The following is a 26,438-nucleotide window of genomic DNA, read 5'->3' as shown; positions in this document are numbered from 1 at the left end:
ATGCTAACATTCTGATTTCTTCAGAATGGATAAGGAAACGAAACAAATAGATCTGGTGGTGAACAAGATCAAGACGAAATATCTCCTGTCAGCAAACCAACAGTCGTCGCACTTGCGACTTGGCACTTTACTTGAGAAGTAAAGTTCTCTCTCGACGAACAAAAGCCAAACTCTACAAGTCCTTCAACATTCCCGTCCTGTTATATGATACGGAGGGTACAATGAGATCATCTGATGAGTCGTCCTTTGGGCATTGCCCACGGCGAATATCACATTCGATGTAACGATAAGATGTACGAGATATACGACCACATTGATATACAAGGTGCTTTCCAAAGGAAAACAGGACTTTTTAAATATAGCGTCCCGTGGTGGCGACATCTGTATGTCGTTAGAATCTGCTATCCTTACCGATTGTCCAGTGAGAATTTCATAACATTTCATGAACTGGAAGTGAAGTTATTGCTTTTTAAGTGTCAGTATGTTTGTGTTATCGGTGCGAAAATGAGCTTCGAACAAAGAGCCAACATTAAATTTTGTTTTTAAAATTGGTTAAACTTTTACCGAAACGTTTTAATTGATGATACAAGATTAGGGCGATGATTGCCTATTCCGTAGCAGAGTGCACGAGTGGTTTCAACGTTTTCAAAGTGATCATGAGAACATAAATGATAATCAACAGGTGGGTCAATCAAAATCCGTGATCCCCGCAAATTCCATCGAAACTGTGCGTGAATTCATCAAAAATCAGCCGAAATCATTATTGAAATTCATGGAAATTCTTCTTCTGTTTTTTTTTAAGTCCTGTGTACTTTGGAACGCATTGTAGCGAATGTCAAGTAATTTTCGAGAATATCATAACGTAGTCTTATTGTAAATGTTTGACTTTCAATGCAATCTTTAACCATTACTTAAATATATATGTATGTATGTGACTTATTTCCAACGAGCCATTACACCTTTTGATTCAATATCGCGCTTATTAACCTCATTAACCACTGATTACTTAAGGCCGAAGCGAACAACGTAAGGAACTGTTGGCAGATGAAAAGAAATGCAAATTATTTGCAAACAGTGGAGACAAAACGATTTGCATATTGCCCAGATATATAAAGTTTCTTGTATAAACAAATATATATATATATATATATATATGTAATTGTGGGTAACATTACATCCAAGAGACAGATAGACAGACTAATAATGAACCCAGTGCAATTCATCTCGACGGATTCAACCGTACCAAGGCACTTAAGTGGTCGCGCATGATAAATGTGATAATTACAGAGGCGTGCAAGAAATATGCATTCGAAAAACAAAAATGGAAAAACGAGAAGAAATCCACATTGTATAAGTGCACAGCTGCGAATCATTATTTCGGACATTAAATAAATAATATAACTTTTTGTTACGAATATTATCTCCTGCTTTGTGTGCGCAAATGTGAGGGCGATATGTTATTGTTTAAATTTTTATGCTACAACAAACCGAAATCCCCCCGCCACCCGCTATAAACCGTGAAAGCAACGCTGAACGGTGAAAAAAGCCATAAAAATTTCCCACCAAAAAAAACTTGGAGCGTGCTGCTGTTTAATTTTTTCGAAAGTAGGGCGCGGCAGCGGTGAAAACATTTTCATTTTCATTACGGCATTTCAACAATTCGCTGCGAGAATTAATTACCATATTTATCATTGAGACAATAACGCGCCACCGGACAGGCGGAAAAGACTGGAAAATAATTGTGTGCGCATTGTTGAGGGCACAGCTGTGTATGTGTGTGGGACTGGGTCCACTTTGTTTATGTGGTGCTTCTGGGGGAAGAGTTGTGTGCGAATAAATTGGCGTGACGTGGCGTGGCATTGCTTGGCTTGGCTCACTTGGCGTGAATGGTCACGCCATAAACGAAGGATTTACGAGAAAGCCACCAACTACAGCAATAATGACGACAATGATCACGTCAAAGAACACGAATGGCGACCGCAAACGTGAAAACCCCATTACGACTGCAATAACAATAAAGTCGGTGGTGGAAGACAACAAAAACAGCTGCGATAATAATAAAAAGGTTGGCTTGGCAGAACAACGTGAAAAATTACTTATCGCAACAATTGCATAAAAACCCCAACAAACTGCAACAATAATTGCAATCATTATATGCGAGCTCAAGTGTTGCAAATGCGATGGCGCATCACAAGGAAAAAGATAACAGAATAAGAAACGGAAGGCCACAGGTTAAGTTGCATGAAAGCTTCAAGTAGTATGGTACACCATTCGAAATTGTAAGAACAACATTGTCACCACTAAGTAGCAGTTAGTCTAGATAATTAATGATTATATGAGCAAATGCTTTAATATTTTCCCACAAGTACTCCACTTATTAAGCAAGTTAATTTGTAGAAGTAAAGCGAAAAGAAAGTTGGAGTCATGTGTTGAAGTTCACGCAAGTGAGAAAAGTGCTCTGAGCGGCATTTACTTGGGAGTGGCCAGAAACGATTCTGTGATATGGCTCAAGCAGCTCACGACTTCTGGTCTTAGACCAAGTATACTCTGGGTAGCCAAAAAACATACGCTTGAAGGCTAGCTAAAGTGAGGTTGTGGGCTGGGGACGCGTGTCATAAAAAACCCCTTCCATAAAAGAAATAAGGAAACCGAAAACCAAAACAGCAGGGAATAAGAAATGATCTCTGACCTATTCATTTTCATAACTGCTTTGCTGATAGAAATTTCGTTACATTTCCTCTTCGGAGAATCCTGTGAAGTGTTAGAAAAAATCGGATGGCTTCATCGGGCCTAACTTTGCGTGGAAAGTTTGCCGACCCATAAATTTTCCTAAATAGCCTAAAATCATGCACTTTAACGCCTCAAGTTTTTTTTTTTTGCACTGAAACATCGAAAATTGACGTAAACAAGTGGAGATATGCAGACGGCGCCATGGCCATCATTTGGCCGACATTTTCTTCACATCATAAATAGCATAACATTATCTGCATAACCAAAACAAATGAAAAAAAAAACAAAATAGAACCCATTTTTACCGAATTAAAAACAATCAAATTTCATTTCATTTATCATAGATCCATAACAAGGGTTTCACTTAAGCCAACACAGTTAATTGCCTCGAAATCTGCATGTCAAAAAGCGTATGCAGTAGATTACCAAATTGTTACGAAATTTTAGAACAAAATTTCTAGAGTTACACATAACTACAATAGAAATGCCTAAAAGATAGATGTCCTCCTAAGAATTTCACGACCCTTTTTTAATGTATACTCTGAACAGTGTATACTAAATTTGCCACGAAATTTGTAGCAGCCGGAAGGAAACGTCGGGAACCTCACTAAGTATATACATAATAGCAAACTGACCGATCGAAATCTTTAAACAGAAAGTTTTTGTATGGAAAGCTCTTTTATATGCCAAGATATTCTCACGAAATTTGGAATGTATTATTTTGCAAGCCAGCGCTACAACTTGCGAACAAATTGTTCAGATCGGACCAAACTATTGAGTAGTCGAAAAACTCTTTTCGTATTTTGTCAATAGATGTCATTGCAGTCGTATCTCTCCAGCGCCAGCAATCAAATTGTGTTATACCCTATCGTGTTGCAAAGGTGAGATTTTAAGCTTCATTTAACCGAAAAAAGTAGTAGTAAGGAAGTAGAAAAAAGTTACACCTTTTCAAAAATGATTTAAAATAATGAAGAAATTCGCTATATTTTGAAATTTTCGTATAAAAAAGGCAAGAATGCCACGCAAGCCACCAATGATTTTTATGAAGTTTACGGAGACGATGTTGTATCAGTTCGTGTAGCACAATAATAGTTCGGTCGCTCCCGTTCTTGAAATTGCGATGTGAAATATGCACCTTGCACTGGTCGACCTATCGTTGAAAAAGTCAATAAAATTATGAAAAAGATTGACCAGAACCGTCATAGAAACAGCCATGCCATCGCTTAACATTCGTTATCAAACGGTTTTGAACCATTAAAAAAAGGCTGGCTACAAAAGGAAGCTCGATATTTGGGTACGACATGAATTGTCTTTGAAAAATTTAATGGACCGAATTAATATCTGTAATTCTTTGCTGAAACGAAATGAAATCGAACCAATTCTAAAGCGAATGGAGACGAAAAGTGGATCAAATACGACAATAATGTGCCAAAAAGAACATGGTCCAAGCGTGGTGAAGCTCAACAAATGGTCGCAAAGCCAGTGTTTGGTGGGATTGGAAAAGAATCATTCACTATGAGCTGATCCGGCCTGGTCGAACGATTGACTCTACATTTTACACTGTCAACAACTGCTGATATTGAAGCTAGCAATCGAAAAAAACGGCCAGAACTGATCAACAGAAAAGGCTTCGTCGTCCATCAGGATATCGCTAGACCACCATAGAAATCAGAAAGATTTACACTGATGGAATAATGTCTCTTGCAGAAACATGGCAAAAAGTGGTCGACCAAAATGGCACATATTTGGTTCATTAAAGTTCATTATATATCGGGTGATTTTTTAAGAGCTTGATAACTTTTTTTTTAAAAAAAACGCATAAAATTTGCAAAATCTCATCGGTTCTTTATTTGAAACGTTAGATTGGTTCATGACATTTACTTTTTGAAGATAATTTCATTTTAAATGTTGACCGCGGCTGCGTCTTGGGTGGTCCATTCGGAAAGTCCAATTTTGGGCAACTTTTTCGAGCATTTCGGCCGGAATAGCCCGAATTTCTTCGGAAATGTTGTCTTCCAAAGCTGGAATAGTTGCTGGCTTATTTCTGTAGACTTTAGACTTGACGTAGCCCCACAAAAAATAGTCTAAAGGCGTTAAATCGCATGATCTTGGTGGCCAACTTACGGGTCCATTTCTTGAGATGAATTGTTCTCCGAAGTTTTCCCTCAAAATGGCCATAGAATCGCGAGCTGTGTGGCATGTAGCGCCATCTTGTTGAAACCACATGTCAACCAAGTTCAGTTCTTCCATTTTTGGCAACAAAAGTTTGTTAGCATCGAACGATAGCGATCGCCATTCACCGTAACGTTGCGTCCAACAGCATCTTTGAAAAAATACGGTCCAATGATTCCACCAGCGTACAAACCACACCAAACAGTGCATTTTTCGGGATGCATGGGCAGTTCTTGAACGGCTTCTGGTTGCTCTTCACCCCAAATGCGGCAATTTTGCTTATTTACGTAGCCATTCAACCAGAAATGAGCCTCATCGCTGAACAAAATTTGTCGATAAAAAAGCGGATTTTCTGCCAACTTTTCTAGGGCCCATTCACTGAAAATTTCTTGATTGGACTTTCCGAATGGACCACCTAAGACGCAGCCGCGGTCAACATTTAAATGAAATTATCTTCAAAAAGTAAATGTCATAAACCAATCTAACGTTTCAAATAAAGAACCGATGAGATTTTGCAAATTTTATGCGTTTTTTTTTTTAAAAAAAGTTATCAAGCTCTTAAAAAATCACCCGATATAAAACAAAAAATAAGTTAAAGTTTGATTAGAAGTACGAAAAGACTTTTTCGACTTCCTAATATAAAGCTGATATTCAAACCGACTGATCAAAATCAAGATATATCTTTTGACGATTCTTTATATTAAACATCTTGGCTATAAAGACCCAGCCAATTGGTATGCCGTTACGTTGTGATGTTAAGTTGTTATAAGAAATACACATGTAAAAGGTACATAATGTTTTTTTCTTGTTTTATATAATTAAGGACTTCAATATTTAAATGCAGTAAAATCTCAAAATTCCGGAACGGTTAAAAGCGCGTCCCACATAATTAATTATACAGATGGGTCCTCAAACAGTTCGTACTGTCAAATAAAACAATGGTTTAGAGTGCGAGAAATAAAACGCTAAGCTGACTAGTGCTTTGTAGACACATAAGTTTTAGTCATAATTCTGGCATCATAATGTAATATGATAGATTTGATATGTAGAACTTCTTGTGGATAAACCATAGAAAATAATCTCACTTCAGGTTTCACAAATACTAAGGAACTGATTTAGATATTCTAGCAACTTCATCTATATAAATTCAAAAATATATTTTCACTGCACACAATTTCATCGCACACACTCTCAGATAACTTCACTGGTCGTTATGTATATACGTATTTCAACATATTGCGCAACAATGTTTCATTAACTTAGCCACTTACCGTCATTGCCTCGCTCCAAGTACATTTTGTCCGCATGTGGGCCACTTCTGTGCGCACCAGTGCCATCCACTCCAACATTACGGCCGCCGGCGCCTGACAGCACGCCGCCATTATCCATCACAGTCACGCCATGTTTTATCACCTCCGAGTATTTGCCACTACCTACGCCACCACCACCACCACCTTTTCCTTCAACTACATCACCATTCGCATTCTTCTTCTGCAAATGATGTTTATAACTACCTACTGTATCATCCAGGCCGAGCACCACATCAGTGCCACCGGTCACCGTAGTCGTCGTCGTATGCTGACCATCCATGCCGGGCGTCAATTGGTCTGCGCCATCAAGATGATGATGATGATGCCGATGACTTGTGGGACTCATTGCCTTAAAGCGCTTATAAATGCAGCAAGTGACGAGCGCGAGAAACACGGATACGCCGAGCAGGCCAAGCGCCATCAGTGAAACAACAACGACTAAATTGCCTTGCAACAGCAGCTCGCGCGGACTCGGCCGTTGCACCAACAGATTAATTTGCACTGCATCCTTGCCACCGGCATTCTCCGCAGCGCACGTGTACGTACCTTCATCACTCTTTTCAGCCGCCACAATGGTAAGACGCGATATGAATACATCACGTCCGAACTCCTTCTCCTTCGATTGCTCATCGCGCAGCAGTTCTATATGCAGACGCTGCGCCTGGCCGTTGGCGCAACAACTAGCGCCGCTGTTGGTGGTGACTGTATTAACGCCGTTGCCGGCAATATTACTGGTGGACGAACGATATTGTTGGCGGTTGTAGTCCCAGGTTATGTGTGTATTCGGCGACGCATGCACGCGACACACCAGCGTTACATTCTCCTTCGACGTGCTGATGGAAGCACCGCGTGCCGGAAATATGATGCGTGGTTTACACGCAAAAGCCTCGGGCTGATCTTCGACCCACAACATGCCACGCAGGTGTATGGGGTAATAACAGGCCGTCGGCGGTGTGTAGAGATTGCGTTTCAGCACAAAGTCACGGAATATTTGCAGTTCGCAGGTGCAGTTCCACGGATTCGAATCGAGTGATAGCGCTGTCAGTCGTTTGAGCGATTCGAAAGACTCCTTACGCAGAAAGCTCAGACGATTGCCATCCAAGTAGATCTGCGATAGGAGCGGTACATTGTTGAACGCCTGCTGTCCAATACGCATCAGCCGATTGTGTTTCAGCTCGACCTTATGCAGGTACTTGAGGTTCTGGAAGACACCATCAGAGAGCGTCTCCAAGAGATTACCATTCAGCACAATTGCGCGCACTTTCACCAGTCGCGCAAAGACATTCGCTTGCAGATTACGCAATAAATTATTGGAGAGGTCCACTTCGATCAAGATCTCGAGTTGGGTAAACGTGCGCGGGTCGATTTGTTGCAGCGATGCGTTACGCATGAAGAGCTTGTGTAGATTATGCAAGTCAGCGTTGAGAAAGGCATTCTGCTCCAGTATGGCAACACGATTGAAGGAGAGATCCAGCACCTGCACCTCATTGCTCAGGTTCTCCGGCACGGCGTTCAACGTAAGATTCTTACAATCGGCGGTCTTTTTGCCCGACTGCCATTTACACAGGCAGTCGCCACAGTCCATCAACCAGTCGCCATGCGCTTGCGGCGGCATCGTGCAGCAAAGCACGAAGAGTATGAGGAATCGAGGAACGGTGTACAGCAGCGGCTGTGGAAAGTGTGATGGCGCCGCAACAGTGCGTGTGTGGTGACCACTCCGAGTTGTAGAAAGTTGGTTTACTGTGGGCTTCGCTGTGTGTCTTCGCTCTGCCAAAGTAGTTTCTCTTAGTTTAGCTGCAGCTGCTTCTACCGCAAAGCGCGTCCTTTCCCTTCTCACACGTTCAATACTTGGCTGCCGTTCAATGAATTGCTTGACTTGCTGTGGTTGCTCTCTTTGCTGGCTGTTTTTATTACCTCTTTGCTGGCGATTTATCGCTGCGTCGACTTCGTTTTCGTTGTTGTGTTTACTTTTATTGCTGCATTGTTGTTGTTGCTGTTGTTTTAGTTTTTGGCGTTTATTGCCCTGCAAACGCATTTTTCCTCAGCTTACACATTCGTTTCGATTTTACACTCACGCACAACAACAACTCTTGGTAAGCCCGCAAGTGGTCAGCGACATTTTGCGCTCAGCTGTGGCTAAGTTGTCTAAGCGTCGATATAAGCGCGAATGTTGCATATAACTGTTTTTTTCATTTGTCTTAGGCTGCACACTTTTTAATTGCAACCAACTTCCGGCGGTGTTCACAGCATTTGTTGGCGGCTTTTGTTGCTTTTTTTCGCTTTCTTTTCGCTTTGCTTTTATTGCGCCAGCAAATGCTGTCCATTTACTTCGTTTATAAGTGCGGTTTCTTACGTAATCATTTTTAAGTAGCTGCTTTTATTTTGTTGCTACTATTAACGGTATCTTATTTATGGTCGGACTTACCGTTCATTAATATTTTACTATTGCCAATTCATTTAACGTCTTTCAAGAGTTCAAAGTTAATTGGATGCGCACTGGATTGCTGAAAAGACAATAGAAAACAAAAATAATTATAAAGGAATTTTTAACTAGTTTCCATGTACAAAAATTAAAGTTCCCAAATTATAATAATTAAGCGACTAATTTAATTTTTTTCACCGACCAAAAATTTATAAGTTTCTTTACATTGTCATTTGCGCATTTTTGTTGGCTCTTCTGAAGTGAAAAAAACAACATTTTTTACATACCCAGGAAAGGTCACCCCTAAATTAAGAATCATAATTAGGAATATTTCCATCAGTGCTAATTAATTGAATTCATTAAATTAGCGGGACAGTGTCCTATACACTATAAAATTGTCTATAAACTTTTATGTTAACTCATCATTAGCTTACTGTCCTTGCTAGTCATATTAAGTTAGACGATTTTAAGCCTTTGGGAATCGTAGATACCATTTCATTTCGAAAAACGTTGTATAACTTGTAAGCCAAAGAAACTTCGTATACCACATCAATTTTTTTAACTTTGACAACAATACAAAACCTTCTACCGAATTCTCGTCATGAAAAGTAGTATCATCTCATCATATCACCATTCAGGGTCGATTTTAAACTTGTAGGATCTTCTTTTTATGGAAGAACTTCAAGGCACATTTGTGGGGAGGCCGACCTTACATTAAGACTAAAAAGCGCCGGAAATTGTAATTAAATTTCCCCAATTAATAATATTTCCAAAAAATGTATTTTGCTAAGTTGGCAGGACTGTCCTTAGTTACTATGCCGTATATGAGCGCGACCCGTCAATCAGTTTGGTACAATCAGTCAGTCAATCAGTCAGGTACACCTCAGTAGTGCGTTGCGTTTTTAACAATGAATAAAAACATCGCACATGGAATTTATATCAAATTTTGTATTTCTAACCAAATTTCGTCTGCGGAATCGTTGCGAATGTTGGAAAAGGTAGTCATGCAGTTTTATCGAAAACACAAACCTATGAGTGATACAAAGCCTTCAACGACGGTCGAGAGTTCGTTAAAGACATAACTCGTTTTGGACGACCTCCGACCACTTCAACTGATGAAAATATTAAAAAAGTGAATAAGCCTGATGATTTTCAAGCACAATTAGTTTATGAGTTTAACATGCAAACAAGTCAACCACCATCGTAATGAAGGTAAAAAACGAGCCGAAGAAAAAAAAACAACTCAAAGCAGCATAAAAAATCAAGGTGATGCTCATTGTTTTTCGAGATTACTGGTTTGGTGCATTTGTGAATTTGTTCCGGAAGAACATACGGTCAATAAGGAGTTTTATTTGATCGTATTGTGACGTTTACGTGTTAGCATTCGACGAAAACAAAATAATTCATTGATTTTACGAGTCACAATTGTGACCGAATAAAGCCACAAAGGCAGATAATACTATCGGTCAATTACCGTATTCACCAGATTCGGCTACATGAGATTTTTTCTTGTTCCCCAAACTGAAACTGCTGCTCCGTGGAATCAATTTTCAGTCGATCGAAGAGATAAAACAAAATTCGCTGAAGGAGCTGAAGGCCATTCCAAAAAGTGCCTTTAGAAAGTGTTTCGAGAACTGGAAAAATCGTTGGCATAAGTGCATAACATCTGCTGGGGATTATTTTGAAGGCGACAAAATAAATATTGATGAATAATTAAATATTTTTCGTTTTATTTACAATATCCGGGTACTTTGAGTATTATACATATATCTGGTGGTGAAGTATATTCAGAATTTATAAAGTAATTAACCTTTATTTCTTCCATGTTTGTATTTTATCCAAAACACAGATGTTGTTGTTGTAGCGTCAGGAGAAGGTTCTGGAAATGAGCGTTCACTAAGGCTGGATAATTTAGAAATGGCTGGAGGATTAGTATATTTGGAGGGCATGCATAGAGGTGATTAGTGTGAAGCGGGCACTCCTAGGCCGATTCTGGATAAATAGGAGTTTGATGTGGTATCGAGAACGATGTTGCGCGGTGATCACTATAGTTTAAGGACAAACTTGTCTTTGCAATGGATTGTGATTAAACTCCAAGGACGATATTAATATTTGTCGGTCTGCTGTGGAAATCGTTCAGTACATGACTGAATTTTTTCACGAATGAAGTTTGGTCGGTGAGGTGATATATACAGGCAAGGAATGCTCCAGGAAAGCAATTGCAAGGTTGATTTGTACAAAAACACCAGAACTGACACTGTTGAATAGAAGTTTATTGTGTACTTTACTTGGAAGCATACATGACTCGATATAAAGAGGATACCAAGATAGAACTGATGACTCTCAGAAGACGGGCAGATGGCGTCACAAGGACAACAAACTGAAACAAAATAATATTCGGAAATTTTGGCATGAATGAAACACGAAATAAAATGGAGCATGAGTGAAACAAAATTTTAATATTGACTGGTTTAACTGATCGCAGACCTTTTCATTTATATGTTAAGCGTAATCAATAAGACACAAAATTTTTTTGATACGTTATTTTACACAGGTGACAATATTTTCAAACATTCGTAGACTTTTCATTTTATGTTAAGCCTACAAAATTTTTAAACACACAATATTTTCATTACATTCGAAAATAAGACGTGCTTTTATTAATATACTTTAAAAATGCTTTCCAGTCTCTCCACAGTTAATCGAAAATAACAGTTTAGTAACCGATAAATTTTTTAAATTTGTGAAAGGGTCGATTATATCTTTCAACTATCTCCTTTTGGGTTCTCGGCAACAAAAACAAAGGAAGCAGACAATTTGTAGCTACAGACTGACGTACGAAACGACTTGAAGCATTTTACGTCAAGATCTTAAATTGATTGCGTATAAAATACAGCTTGTGTAAGAACTTCCCAACCGACTTTGCTTCGCTCTATGAGCTCTTGAAAAGTTCCAAAAACCGGTGTTTTCGAGTCAAATTTTGGGCTCCCAATTCTGGCTCAATGGGTATGCAAAGAGGAACCTGAAGTGTTTCAAATGCGGCCAATTACCCATAAAAAACGGTTTGGTGTGGTTTGTAGGCTGGTGGAATCATCGGTCCATATTGCTTCAAAAATGATGCCGTTGAGAACGTAACCGGTAATGCTGACCGTTATCGCACCATGATAACCGTCTACATATTTGATGCCTGAAATTGATGTCGGTGGTCTCAGCAATATTTGGTTTCAACAAGATGCGCCTCTTCCCACACATCGCATTAATTAATGGATTTATTGAGAGAACACTTCCATGAGCAGATAATTTCACGTTTTGGGCCGGTCGATTTACCACCAAGATCTTGTGATATCAAACCGCTAATAATTTTCTGTGAGGATATACAAAGTCTAAGGGTCTATGCGGACAATCCCGCTTCCATTCAGGCCTTGAAGCAAAACATCACACGTGTCATTCGCCAGCTAACAGTCGAAATACTCGAACGAGCCATCGAAAGTTGGACTAAATGGATGGATCATCTGAAACGTAGCCGCAGCCAAAATTTGAAAGAGATAATATTAAAAAAAATGCAAAGGAATGTTCTTTTGAATGATAATAAACATTCTCAATTAAGTTTCTGTGTGTGTTTTTTTTTATATTTTTTTATCAAAATATCAATATCGATAAAAATCTTTCATGCTTCCAAATTTTTCGTAAAGCCTGAAAATGACAAATTTCTTTCCTTTTGCTAAAATAAACTGTCAAATTAGGTTCTAGACTGACTTAACCCCTTAAATGAACTTAAAACTGATAAGCAGCCTGTAATTCTTTCAATTTCTGATAGCCAAATATTTATAATTAGGTCATTGAAGTGAATAAAACCATCAAAATAGGAGATGCAAATAACACTATTTTATCTTACAGCTAAATTTTTTGTTATAAATAATTTAAAAGCATTTCGTCAAAATATTTCAAGAAACTAAGATTTTAAATATATTTGAGAACGAAAGAGTTTCTGAGTTTCGTGAATGAAGCAGGCACTTGTTATAATAAAATTCAAGCTATGCTAATCTTTTTTTTAATGTTTTTTTTATTAAATATTTCCTATTTTTTTTTTTATAAAATGATTTTTTTTTGTAAATTCATTTTTTTTATAAAATAAAACAATTATTGTGTGATCGGGTACTACTTATTTTTCAATTCAATTTCATTTCTCTAAATTTAATTGTGAAGAAGTAAATTTTTCGCCGAGTGCAATAAATTGCATGGCCACACAAATATTTATCGTACAACATTAGCCTCAAACACGCACACACAACTGCTTGAAACGTTATGTAAAAGTCTTAAAAGAAGTTTTTCTGCAAGAAATAACTAAATCAATAACTGCAGCATTCAACTTCAAGCAACAGCATTATGAACAGAACTAACACTGCCTTCACGCCAGTGAGTCATTGCCGAAGATAAATTTTGTTTTATACCCACCTGAGTCTGGGCATGGGTCTGTACGATTTCCATTGACTGTCACAAACACACACCAGCACAGAAGCATAGCACATACAGGCGCAAAACTAAAAATAAACATTGCAAAAATGCTTCGTGGTTAAGTGGTTTGTTGTTGTTGTTATTGCTGCTAAACGAGTATACGCCAGCAATGCGTCTAAGGACACAAACGCAAACACAACAAAAAGAAAGAAGAACACATAAACAGAAGCCGTATTATTTAGCTCTCAACTATTTTCCTACTTTCGCACAACTTTGACTGAACACGCTCTGCTTCTTCTTGCGCAGCACAAATTTGTCCCATAATCGTTGTTTGTATACTTGTTTATATATAGTGGGTATGTCGCTGCCGGTCTTCTTCTTCTTCTATTTTTGCTTCCATTGTCTATTTACGCGCTTGACTGCGTTCCACTCGTAACCTACATACGCGCGCCTTAGCTTTTTGTTTGAACTCGCTGACTGCCACAAGTCGTGTTTGCTTTGCCTGTCGGCGTGCGCTGCTTTGGCTGGTTACTCATACGCCATGGCATGTCTGTCGCACTCTTGTTTGCCTTGTCGGTGCAGTGCAGTTTGCGGTGTTTTGGTGCCGGGCACCGAAGAATACCGGCCAAATGTGCTAGGAGTATTTTCAGTTGTATTTTTCTTTCACTTAGATAATAACACGAGCAACACACGACAGCAGCAAAGCGACGAAAGAGGAGTGTACACCAGCGAGTGCTTTCAACCACGTCGTCAGACACATGTCGTTGCTGTAAGTGTACTTGATTTACAGAAACTTGTAAGAAAAACAGACTTATATTTAGAAATATTTTTTGTCAAGATTCTCGTTTTTCTTTCTGATAATTTCTTTTCTATACTTTTTCACTAATACTTTAACTTTCATAGCTCCTTATTTACGACTGCGTAATTTATTGATTTAATTAATCATTGATAGGTGTCAGTATATTGCATTATTATATGTATACACATACTTGTATAACATATTTACATCTGTGAGCATATACAAGCGACCACATACTATTTATTCAAATACCATTAACATAAAGTGGCCTGCGGCATTTGTTCAACTCCCAAAGGCCCACAAAGCAATTATATTAAAGAAATTAATTGTCTGCTTTATTAGCTACAATAAAGCTTAACTTGAGAGCAGATCTTTATATGCATATGTATGTATGTATATATAGTATAAGCAGCCTTTTCGACAAGTACTTATGAAATAGAAAAAAATTATTTTGTCTTTATGGCATACAGGGTGAACCAACTTTTTGTTTTTAAATGAGCTGGTGGTTACAACTGCGAAACAAGTGCACAAGAGATGCTCCATAGTTTCCCTGGTGCATTGCTCTAGACATTTCCTGCAGTCTTCCTGATCTGTTAATCCATCCTATGCGCAGTAAACAGTTAGTATTCCCATCATGTTCCTACAGTCTTTTCTATCGAGTGCCAATAGGAATTTTGTGTACTTTCGATTTACCGTTTTGAAGTTTCGCACCCAAGTAGCTCGTTCCATGTGGTTTTGAATTTCTTTACCATGCTTCTTCGAGATCGTCTTATAGACAATGCATGGATTTCTTATGGTTGATCAGGTTTTCGGATGTTAACCGTACAACTTGGCAATCTCGTCCTCTATTTCATTGCTTTCGTTGCCTTTGTGGTCTGGCACCCAGTAAAAGTGAAGTTGCTTGCTTCTGGCAACACCTTCCACTGCTTCCCAAGACACTTTTGTTCGATATGCGATAAGAGCCCTGATTGCTGCTTGGCTGTCTACGTAGATGTTGACTTTGGATTTGCCTGCAGGTGCATTAGAGGCCAGCTTTCTTTCCCAGTTGAAAAGTGGGATGATGCAGTCGGTGTTTGCCCAAACGCCATTACCCACCGAGCTATGCCCGAAGGTTCTATATGTAAATTCGCCTCTAACCAGTAGTCGTTCTGCCGATTTTGCTGCGCAGTATTCAGCAAAGAGGCAGGTTTAGTACCAGTTCAAGAGCCGCCGTTGGAGTTGTTCTTAAAACTCCGTAATGCACAGCCCAGCGAGCCTATGGACCCATTCCATTGGCTTCCGGTAGGTGGATTTCCGTACGCCTGTTCACCATACTATTGCACCGTAGAGCAGAATTGATCTAACAATAGCTGTGTAGCACCAGTTCATGAGAGAGGGAGAGAGCGCCCAGGTTGTGCCGAGCATCTTGCTGACTATTCTCACTCTTTCTTCCACGGAGAGCTTCCACAGCAGTTTATTGTCCATGACTACCCCAAGGTACTTGGTGAGAGAAAGAGTTGTATCAAATTTATCTAAGGGAAACTCCATAGAGAAATTTTTTTTTCTCCGTTTTCAAACCCAGACCCAATGCCCAATTCTGGACTGTATTAATAGTGGTGGTTAAGTGGTTCGAAATAATAGCAGTGTTATAACCAGCAAATCAAACGAAGAATAAATAATAATGTATTTGATTTTTTATAGTTCATTATTATTTCATTTAGCTTGCTGATATTCTAACTTGCAATGATTATGGTTTTATAACACGAAGTGCTTCATTAAATAAATAACAAAATGTGTGAAAAAATGTTCAGACAGCTCATAACCTCAACTCCATTTGAAGTAAATCAGTTTTTTGCCAACTTGCTGGTATGCTTGGGGTAGCAGAGGAGCATAGCCGACTCCATTATTTTAACGTACAATTTGGCATACATGTTTCCTTTAAGCGAATATAGCGGACCTGTACCATAGTAAGAGAAACCGTTCCCGTCGGGTCTAAGTAATCAGAACGGATCCCAATTTTTATTCGGCCAAAGACTGTGAACCCGGCAACATGTTCGAAATTACTTCAGGACTTTTTTCCGCCGCTACAACAACATAGTACGAGAATTACCCCTATACTTTGGTATTGTCACCTCCATGTTTTACTGTCTGAGATCTGGGATCAAACGAAGCGTTTTCTGGCTTACATACCTACTCTCGGCCCTCTCAGAAACAACATGAAATTATTTTCGTTTCGTCGGACCACAATTTGTTGCTCAATTTTGCAACTAACCAATGCAAGTGCTTTTCAACGTATTGTGCTCGGCTCTGCACATAGGGTTGAGGTAGTGGGTCCCGTGTCCCTGACGAAGAGTTTTTTTTTTCAAATAACTCAGGAACATGAAAACTTAACTTATATTATAGTTTTTGCTAAACATCAAATGGCTTTTCTGGGGTTAAAACCACAACTTTCGTCAACACTGATTGCCTCTTTTCCTCCGCGTTTTTCGTGATTTGCATTCCATTTTTTGCATTCGCGTTAACATTCCAGTCAAAATCTTTCTAATAATCTGACTATTTGATACTCTTTTCTGGCATAGAAATAATTAAATGACAAGAATCCTTTAAGTGCAAAAATAATTTAAATCAATTTTCACAAGCCACTCCTATTATTTCGAACACAGTTGTATAGCAGCAACAAGGCCTGAAGCGGTGTGGTTACAAAAAAGCTTAATGGGAAGTCAGTATTTTAGCTTCCATCAAGAGTTGTGTAAATGAAGATCTGTTAAAGAAATTATATCTAAAATTCGACCTTTAACTTATTCAGAAATTAATGTTATGTAGGATGTTAGCTGAATAAGGTTCCGAAAGACTTTTATTTGTATTAAAAGTAAAAATTGTCTACACTATAAAAAAGTAAGTTTTCAGACGAAATGGAAGTTTGGAGTATGTTGACGACATCGAATCCTCAGGTTGTATCATTTGTCAGAAATAGATTAAGAAATTTTCTTTTTCAAAACAGGAATGGTTGACAACTGGTCATAGTGACATTATTGAATTTGTGGTAAAATTTTCAAATCCTTAATTATCATCCATTAATCTGTAGTTTATTTAATAATTAATGTACATTAATAGCATTTGTATATATTTATTCAACAGTTAGCATGTCAATCACGTCAGTGTGGAAACTGCATTCTTTACCGCTTTCCGTTATGTCACCAACATTCCTACCGCATTTGCGTGGTAAAGCTCAATTAATGCTTAAATATTTCGGTTCCTACCACAACGCAAATGGCAAAATATTTACTACGAAATTATAAACAGAGTAAAACCACACCATTTGCATGGGGTTAACAACCGAATTTATTTCTCTAACTCATTTATAAAAAGTTTTGCTCTCTTTTATTGAGCCGCGTACTTGTTATTTACCGTCTTTGCGGACACATTACTGCTTGGCAGTCACTCTGTCACTTGTCAAGCTTATTTGGTTTATTCCATTAGATTCTTTGTACTTTGAACAGGATATATTTCATTTGCCACGAAGTTTGTAACACCCGACGGAAGCGTCGGAGAATTCAAAAGTATGGCTACGTCTCTAAGCCCATTCATAAGAAACATGCATTGCTAATGAAACGCGTGATGTTTTGCTCCAAGGCCTGAATCAAAGCGGAATTGTCCGTATAAACTTTAGACTTTACATAGGCACACAGGAAAAAATCTGACGGTGTGATGTGATATGTACTCGATGGCCAATCGGCCGCCTCAAAACGTGAAATTATCTGCTCACCGAAGTATTCTCTCAATAAATCTATTGATTGATAGATTCATCGCCGAAAACGTCGAATTTTATTGGAACTTTTCACATCTTCAACGAATTTGGCATGGGATATTGTCCAATATTCTTCACAAGATATCTTCTTGATATATATTATTGTCCATGGCAGCGCTACAATCTCCGATTCAGATCTGACAACTACTTATTACTGCTGCAATTCAAACGGACTACTCAGAATATACGATAACGATCTTTTTGTACCCTTTTATGCTATAAGAAATGCACTTGTTAGGGGTATAGCTTGGGTTGAGGGAACTTTTTCTCTCGTTTTTCGTTTTATCTCTTACTTAAATTTTTGTTTGTTGTTTATTTCTTACAGTTACTTTAATATGCCTTTTTGTTACATTTGACTCTTGTTCTTCTTGTTTTCTCTACACTTCATCATTTTATATTCCAGCCATTTTTCTATTCACACTTCTTCGCTTCTTACATCATTTTCATTTACCTTACCGCATTTCTTTACCATTTTTTATGCATTTCCTCTTCCGCTCACTCATTAAAACTTTGGCCCGCTGCTTGCAACTTTTGTTGTGTGTGCTTTATGTTGACATTGTTTTATGTACACGCAGTGGGCATGTAGTTGCCTCTTTTGTGCTGCATGCAACAGCAGCGTTTTCACTTTGTTGCCACGAGTTTTGTTTGTGACTTCAAGTTGTTTGCTCTCGCCGTTTTCTTTAGTTCGTGTGTGTGTTGCCACTTTTGTACTCACGAGTGTACATATTTACAGAAATACATGTGCTTTTTCATTACTTAAGTGTTGCTCTATAAACATGTAAACATAAGCTCATACTTACGTGGGTCATAAGATGAAGTAGATGCCCCCACATGCCTAACATGGTGATATTTTCTTCAGACTATCCGGTTGTTTTTTATTTATAGCTTAAAGCTGCCTGGAATGAAAAGTGAATAGGAAACGAATTTTATTTATTAATAATTAAATCAGTAAGGTAGTGCAATTTGTCTGGAGAAAAAAAATGTATAATTCACGTTCATACGTATACCTATATATAAAATAACAAATTCTACCTATATATTTAACATTTTTATTTATTAAGTTTCAAACGAGAAAATCCTCGGAAACTCAAGAATACTGCTATAGTTTCAAGATATTTCCGCCAATCGTTCTCAAGATATTGGTTGCAATGGAAACCGGAGAGTATAACGGATTCGAATACACTACAGTCGGTTGGTGAGGTTTGATCCATTTTATCAAAGTTATAGGGAGGATAGCGCGGCAAACATCAATCAACATCTACACGAACGGATCTAAAATTTGTGATGGAGTGATGCTGGCATTTATTTTTGTCAGGCGACCTGCCAAACTGCCGGAATATTGCAGTATCTTCATGGCAGAGCGGTCATGAAAGTAACTAACTAAGAACAAAAACCAATATAAAAGTCAATAAAACAATAACGTCGGATCGCACTGTGTCAGAAAATGTCTTTAGAAGCAGAAAAACAGTAGATATAGTGGCTGTCGGAAAGCGATTGCAAATATACTGGTTTCCAACCCATACAGGCTTTCCGCGAAACGAAATATGAGATTGCCAAAAATGCCATCCGCCGGGCTACCGAGCCAGTTCGGGAAATATGGAAGTCGCTAAAAACGATACACAATAAAATTTCCCAAAGGGCTGACGTATCAGCATCAGATAGAATACTTTAAAGGCATGTAGAATACCCAAAATCATATATAAGAGAACGAAAGAGCAATCTTAAAAGTCTTAAAAAGACTGAAGGATGGTTATTGGCCTAGTCAAAGGTACGAAGATGCTAGCATCACCGGCATTTCTGTGACCCATACGGTCATTATTAACTTGTGTCACATGTCGAAAGTGCAAGGAAATAGACGTGAGAGAGACGCTGGAACACCTCCTCTGCATCTTCGCAGTTCTAGCGACTGTATGAAGTATCAGATCATCATATCAACTCTATATTAAACTCAACATTATAATATTAAATTTATATTCTCTTTTCATATATATGATGGAAAAGTGGTGATGAGGCTTCTGATGTGATGATCGAAAGAAAAATTCTATTTTCTATGCATAAAACTTTTATAAGAGGCTGCGGTTTGTTAGAATATGAAGGATACGAAAACGTGAGGCACTTTTAATTAGAAAAAATGTATCGCAACGAACTTTCAGAAAGTCACTTAGAGCTTACAGAGTAAAAAAATAAGAAAATAATTTGAAAATAAAAATGATTAAAATATTAAAGGCTTAAAAAACAAGAAAATTTGGCTTTAGATGGCTAAGAAAAATTATATATACTTAAAATGTACATATGTATATGATTTACTTTGCTAAACATTTTCTAAGAAAATCATCGTTCAGCTTTATCATATCCTCTTATCAAAAAAAAGGGAAATAAATGCCTTGGTACACAACAAACTGCCGACTCTGTTTATTCAACTTTAAAACCAAATACTTGCACCTTGTTTAGCTTATGTACTTGTATATAATAAAAACTAATGAAATTTAATTTTTATGAAAGCATATTTTACTTAATAGTTAAGGTATTCTTATGAGCTCATTCTGCTATTCATCACTTATGCAAAAATGTGAAGGCTCTCACGCTACTCAAGTATTACTAAATTCAAATTTCTTAATAATAAAATACTAAAATATCAATAAAACAGCTTTAGTTAAGAAATTGTTTCGAAAGAATTTTATAACGTGTGTCAGTATGCTCTAGATTCACAATACGTCGTAAGCACGAAATTATAATTGGAACTATGAAGTTAGGCAGCGGCACGCAATAAAGAACTTTCAAAGAAGAATTAAAAACGTATGTTGTTGTAATTAATAAATGAATTAGGTAATCGTTACCAAACAGGTACTGAAATCATCGATAGGGGCGATCAACAGCTTGAAGGCGTATTCAAAATAATGATTAGCGGACTACTTCTAGAGGAGGATGGAGTCATGTGTATAAAGTGAGGAAAGTTCTCTGATCGCCATTCACTTTGGCCAGAAACGATTCTTTTATTGAAATGACCAAGTATCCTCTGGGTAGCCTAAGAAATCGAAGGCGAGCTTTTTCTAAAGTGAGAAGGCGAAACATTCCCTATAAGGGTTGTGCGCTGGGTTTGGGACCCGCCACGTAAAAAACACCCCCAGTGAAGCGCTACCACCAGCCCCGGAGGAGAGACCCCCCTTTTGATGAAGAAGGACTACTTCTAGAGTTTTATAAAAATTGTATTGACTTAGGTATTGAAATAATATGATAGAATCTATTAGCGATAATCTATACCATATCTCTTGCGGTTTGAGAAATTTTATCATGCTATTTGCTCATTACAATAATTCCCCGAGAACTCTTCTCATTATACTCTCGCAACAATGTTGCTAAGGAGAGTATTATAGTTTTGTTCACATAACGGTTATTTGTAAGTCCTAAAACTAAAAGCGTCAGATATAGGGTTATATATATATACCAAAGTGATCAGGGTGACGAGTAGAGTCGAAATCCGGATGTCTGTCTGTCCGTTCGTCCGTCTGTCCGTGCAAGCTGTAACTTGAGTAAAAATTGAGATATCATGATGAAACTTGGTACACGTATTCCTTGGCTCCATAAGAGGGTTAACTTCGAAGATGGGCAAAATCGGCATACTGCCACGCCCACAAAATGGCGGAAACCGAAAACCTATAAAGTGTCATAACTACGCCATAAATAAAGATATTAAAGTGAAATTTGGCACAAAGGATCGCATTAGGGAGGGGCATATTTGGACGCATTTTTTTTGGAAAAGTGGGCGTGACCCCGCCCCCTACTAAGTTTTTTGTACATATCTCAGAAACTACTATAGCTATGTCAACCAAACTCTATAGAGTCGTTTTCTTCAGGCATTTCCATATACAGTTCAAAAATGGAAGAAATCGGATAATAGAAAAAAACCACGCCCACCTCCCATACAAAGGTTATGTTGAAAATCACTAAAAGTGCGTTAACGGACTAACAAAAAACGTCAGAAACACAAAATTTTACGGAAGAAATTGCAGAAGGAAGCTGCACCCATGCGTTTTCTAAAAATTGAAAATGGGCGTGGCCTCGCCCACTTATGGACCAAAAACCATATCTCAGGAACTACTATACCGATTTCAATGAAATTCGGTATATAACATTTTCTTAACACCCTGATTACATGTACGAAATATAAGTGAAATCGGTTTACAACCACGCCTTCTTCCAATATAACGCTATTTTGAATTCCATCTGATGCCTTCTCTGTATAATATATAGTACATTAGGAACCAATGATGATAGCGGTATAAAACTTTACAAAAATACGGTATTTGAAAAATATGTAAATGACGTATAATGAAATCTCGATTATCACTTTATCATGCGAGAGTATAAAATGTTCGGTGACACCCGAACTTAGCCCTTCCTTACTTGTTTTGTCGTGGGTTTGTAATAGTTAAATAAGGCAAAAACGTTGCCCTTATTACCTTTTATTATTCATAACCTAGCTTTTTCGTTGATTGCTAAAGAGTTTGCTAAATAATAATAATTGTTTGCTAAAGAGGAAAAAATCAAACTCAGAAAATCAAAAATACAAATAATGTTGCTAGAACGAACGAAATACCAATTCTTTTATCGACATGACGTAATGAAGAATTATTTCAAGTTCGCTTCAACTGAAGCAGTTGTCAATGATACTGCATAAACACATCAAATTACGCAAACAATTTCAACCACATAATAAATAAATTCGAAGCATAAAAGGAATAACAACAACAATGCAGGTGGAATGTTCATACCAATGGTTGAATCGATACAGCATTAATAATTCATGCAGCAATAACGGAACTTAAATGGTAATGAGATGTAAAGCAGCGGGAAAAATTGAAATATTCAAGAACTTTATATGAACTGTGTGTGTGTTCCAACGAGCGGCATGTAAGAAGAAGAATGCTACAAGTAAATTGCTTAATATGACAAAGAACTTTATAAAGTTTAAATTGTGAAATTGATTTTAGAATAACAAACACGAAATTTACATATTGGTTGCTGCAAATACACTTAGAACCGACTTGAGGCATTCGGAGGGTATTTTAAAAATAAACATGTGGCACGAAGTCTGCATGCAGAGAAGAATGGCTGAGTAGATATCTGACAAAGGTCACACACATGAAGGAGAAGCCTCTCTAGGAAAAAGGTACACAAATACTAAGCTCGCGCAGTTCGTTGAAGTCGGCGCTTGCGATTGCATTAGAGAGGATGATGTCATCTTCGAAAAGAATGGAAAAGAGAAGCTGCGGCCATTTCTGCGGTTCTCGTTGGTACGAGGGAACCTGGGGCCACCTCCAAGGTGCAAAAGTGCCAGGTGGCACAATGGGTTCCACAAGTTTATACGCTGTGATGATGAGCGATAGACAACTCTCTATAAGAAGGCAATGTCTCTTATGGAAGAAGTATTGAAAGGGGCCAGATTGGAGGCTCCACAAAAAAATTGACGAGTGTTCAAAGGGCTGTTCTTATCAGTATTTGTGCGAGCCAAACTAATTATGGCTGTGAACGCCTTGCTGCTTATAGCACCAATGGAGCTAACTTCAATGTGTATGACCGCGCATGCTGCCCTCAGATTCAGATAATCTGAGTACATTGTCGGAAACTTTGTTTTAGGCTTTCTGATCACTGCAGCGTTTTCCAAGCAGATGTGGCTGCCATTAAGGTAGCATGAGATCTTCTGCTAGTAGCGCAGCCTCCCTCAGAGTGCTGACTATTCACTTCGATAGTAAGACAGCGATAATAGCCTTGAGTTCACTGACTGTGCGCTCAATAATAGTGAAGAGATATCTAGACGCCTTACTCCTATTATCGAGCTGTTTTACCTCGCCACAGCGGTATTACAGAAAAGTGTAGATCTGATGAGGTTGCTAGTGCCGGTATTTTAGTCTAAATAACTACGGAATGGGGACGGAAATGAGCACCGTTGGATTTATGTAGCTTGCTACTGGAGCGCTGGGCCCCAGAGCGTTGGTCAACTACCAGCAGTTGCGCATTCGCAAGGTATATATGCATATATAGAATATAAGATAAATCTTAACACTTCCTACTCGTTTGTCCCAATTTTCCCAGAAAAAGCCAAAAACACCTCCAAAAATGTCACAAATGTTAAGCTTCGCACCGTTGACCTCAATTAGACAAACATACGAGCAAATATTTCAGTATTTATTGTTCAACTTAGTTATTTATTTTAATTTATTATTGTCTACTTCGAGAAAAGTTCTTAAACAGTTTTGTTTATCATCATCTCGAGCGTACACCTGAGACGTTCGTTTTTGTACATAAGAAGAGCGGGTATAATGAAATAATGGATATCAGTTTTAGTTATAATATCCATGATATGGTAAATAGGATCACCTTATTTAATGGGAACCATAAGGATCTTCATTTGAAAAAGCGAAGGATTTTGTATATATTGGAACCAGCATAAAGTCCATCAACAACTAAAGCATGGAGATCAAGCGAATATGTCAACAGGTGCTACTTTTGGTTTATAATATCCATGACAAACAAAAGTACGCTAAATGAGACCCTCATCATTCTTTATTATACGCCACAAGAACATAGACAATGACGAATCGAGAAGAAAAAGTTCTTGAAGTACTCCAGAGAACTGTTCTTCGCAAGGTTTTTGGAGCCGTCCGCGGGAACATGAACCTCAAAGAAGTTAGAACCACGAATAGTATGAGCCCTACGTCGAAATGGATACGGATAAGCGGTTACAAATCCAACGAATGCAATGGTTAGGCCATGGCTTTGCATTGAAGATGGTGCTACAAGGCCAACTGTCGTGATCCTATAAGGTTTTGAGTTCTTGACGCAAACTAACCCACGGTCGTAATGCCAAAGAAAACGACTGGTTTTTTAGACTATTATGTATATCATGCAATCGCCTCAATTAACTTGTTTCAAGGTAGACGTATGAAACGACGACCGCAAAAGAACAGGGTCAAATTAGAATGAATTATCTAAATTATATTATACATATCAGGGACTTACACCTTTATTTCATAATTGCCTAACCTTAAATTCTATACATATTCTTGACTTTAATATTGTTTTCCAGCAATGTTCAGTATTAATCACTCGTGAAGAGTGTAAACAAATATTTATCCACAATAACCACAATATTTACTTACTTACATGCGAGCAAAAACAAAGTAAACACCAATAAAAGCACAAATGTCAAAGCGGCAAAGTGTATAAATAATGCAGAATGCTTTTGGGACACAAAGAAAAACATGAAATTAACGCCAGACGGTAGACAAAATACTCAAATACGTCTAATGACGGCTCAGAATGTAGATGGTGAGAAGCAAAAATATTAATAAATAAAACAAAAATGATATGGTACAAAAAATATTCGGTAGATTCAGGCATTACACGACGCAACACCATGATATTGTGACGCTTTCGAATGCCAATTTTTTTTTGGTAGCAGGCTGGTGTACATGGAAATAGGTGAACATAGGAATAATACACATGTGGGTCTATACGTTTGATCCTATAAATGTCAATATGAATGTCAATATAAGTACAAATGAGTAGAAAAATAATGAACCAAATATGACCATGAAAAAGATAATATGAGGTGGAATACGGTTTTAATATGTGAGTAAGTGTGTAGATAGATATAATAAGTTGTGCATTAGTAGTCATAATATTAGATTATTATCACAACTCTGCATGCATGAAAATATAAAATTGAAAGAGGATATCATTATGAATAGTTATACATACATATGACTACGAAAACTAATAAGACTATGACACGAATACATAGGTGAATATGAGAATGAGTATGAATAAAAAGTTATAAAATAGTATGAGTGAAAAGATGTAAGAATATTTCTATGAATATGAATATGAAAGTAATGAAAAAATATGAATATGAATATATCAATAATAATATGACCTGGGATATGAGCATTAACCTGAAGATGTTAACAAGGAAGTTAAGGCGACTCCCTATCGTGCGACTTCTTCAATCCACTCCTGGAGAAAATAGTCCGAGTTGCAGAAATTAATCGAGAAGGTACAATCTTCTATAAGAGTGTACAGCTGCTGGGCAATAGGAAATATCTCCACGTCACTGTTGACAACGTCCGGTGTATTTTACGTGGGCACCTGCTGACGACAGCCTTACTCCACGGCGCTCAAAAGCACAGCGGATCAAATCGATGCGTTGATCAGCGCCCTGAGAGTGCTAAGCATTTTCAGTACCAATTGGCAGTGTGGAATGAACACACTTACCACCTTGGTAGGGTTCAAAGCCCATCTAAAACCTCTGCCGTGCTTTTGGTGCGGCGCCCGGTTGCAATGCAACTCCACATTCAGCTGACAAAGTCAGTTCTTCCCGCGATTTGGGTTTTAACCACAACCACCACAATACTCCCCGAGGGGCCAGTCCGCATGAGCAGATTGGAGTTACCTCCAAGGGCTCCTGCTCCCCGTGGTACCAGAATTAAGTCTCCAGTCAGACCTCGTAGCCGAAACTACTACCAGTTGAGCTTCCATACGACTCTGGACTGGTGGCCAGGGGTTGGACCCCATACATACATCACATACACACACCAATCAAACAAAAAACTAAGCCATAATTCCAGCGAACCGCCTTCGCCGCTTAAATAATTCACGCGCAAACGACCCTAACTGCTCGGTATTCCGACTAGTGGAGATAACACTACTAACATCTGATCGTCCATCAGTCCAGCTAATTCCCATACCACCCAGATCCCTAAT

General features: G+C 38.1%; 1 protein-coding gene across 8 annotated transcripts in view; it reads right to left on the bottom strand.

Moving 5' to 3' along the window:
* Positions 1–26,438, bottom strand: part of LOC126760094 (uncharacterized) — a 187,530-nt gene that overhangs the window by 38,988 nt on the left and 122,104 nt on the right. For all 8 annotated transcript variants that reach the window (XM_050475491.1, XM_050475485.1, XM_050475484.1 and 5 more), the window contains 2 exons: positions 18,476–18,571; positions 6,174–8,716 (listed from right to left, as the gene is read on the bottom strand). In XM_050475491.1, the coding sequence (XP_050331448.1) occupies positions 6,174–8,247 (2,074 nt within the window). In that variant the 5' untranslated portion in view covers positions 8,248–8,716; positions 18,476–18,571. The remainder of the gene's footprint in view (positions 1–6,173; positions 8,717–18,475; positions 18,572–26,438) is intronic.

This window comes from Bactrocera neohumeralis, chromosome 5 (assembly GCF_024586455.1).
Source record: "Bactrocera neohumeralis isolate Rockhampton chromosome 5, APGP_CSIRO_Bneo_wtdbg2-racon-allhic-juicebox.fasta_v2, whole genome shotgun sequence".
Lineage (NCBI taxonomy): Eukaryota > Metazoa > Arthropoda > Insecta > Diptera > Tephritidae > Bactrocera > Bactrocera neohumeralis.
Note: the sequence above shows the minus strand (reverse complement) of the source record. Positions and strands in the feature narration are given on the sequence as shown.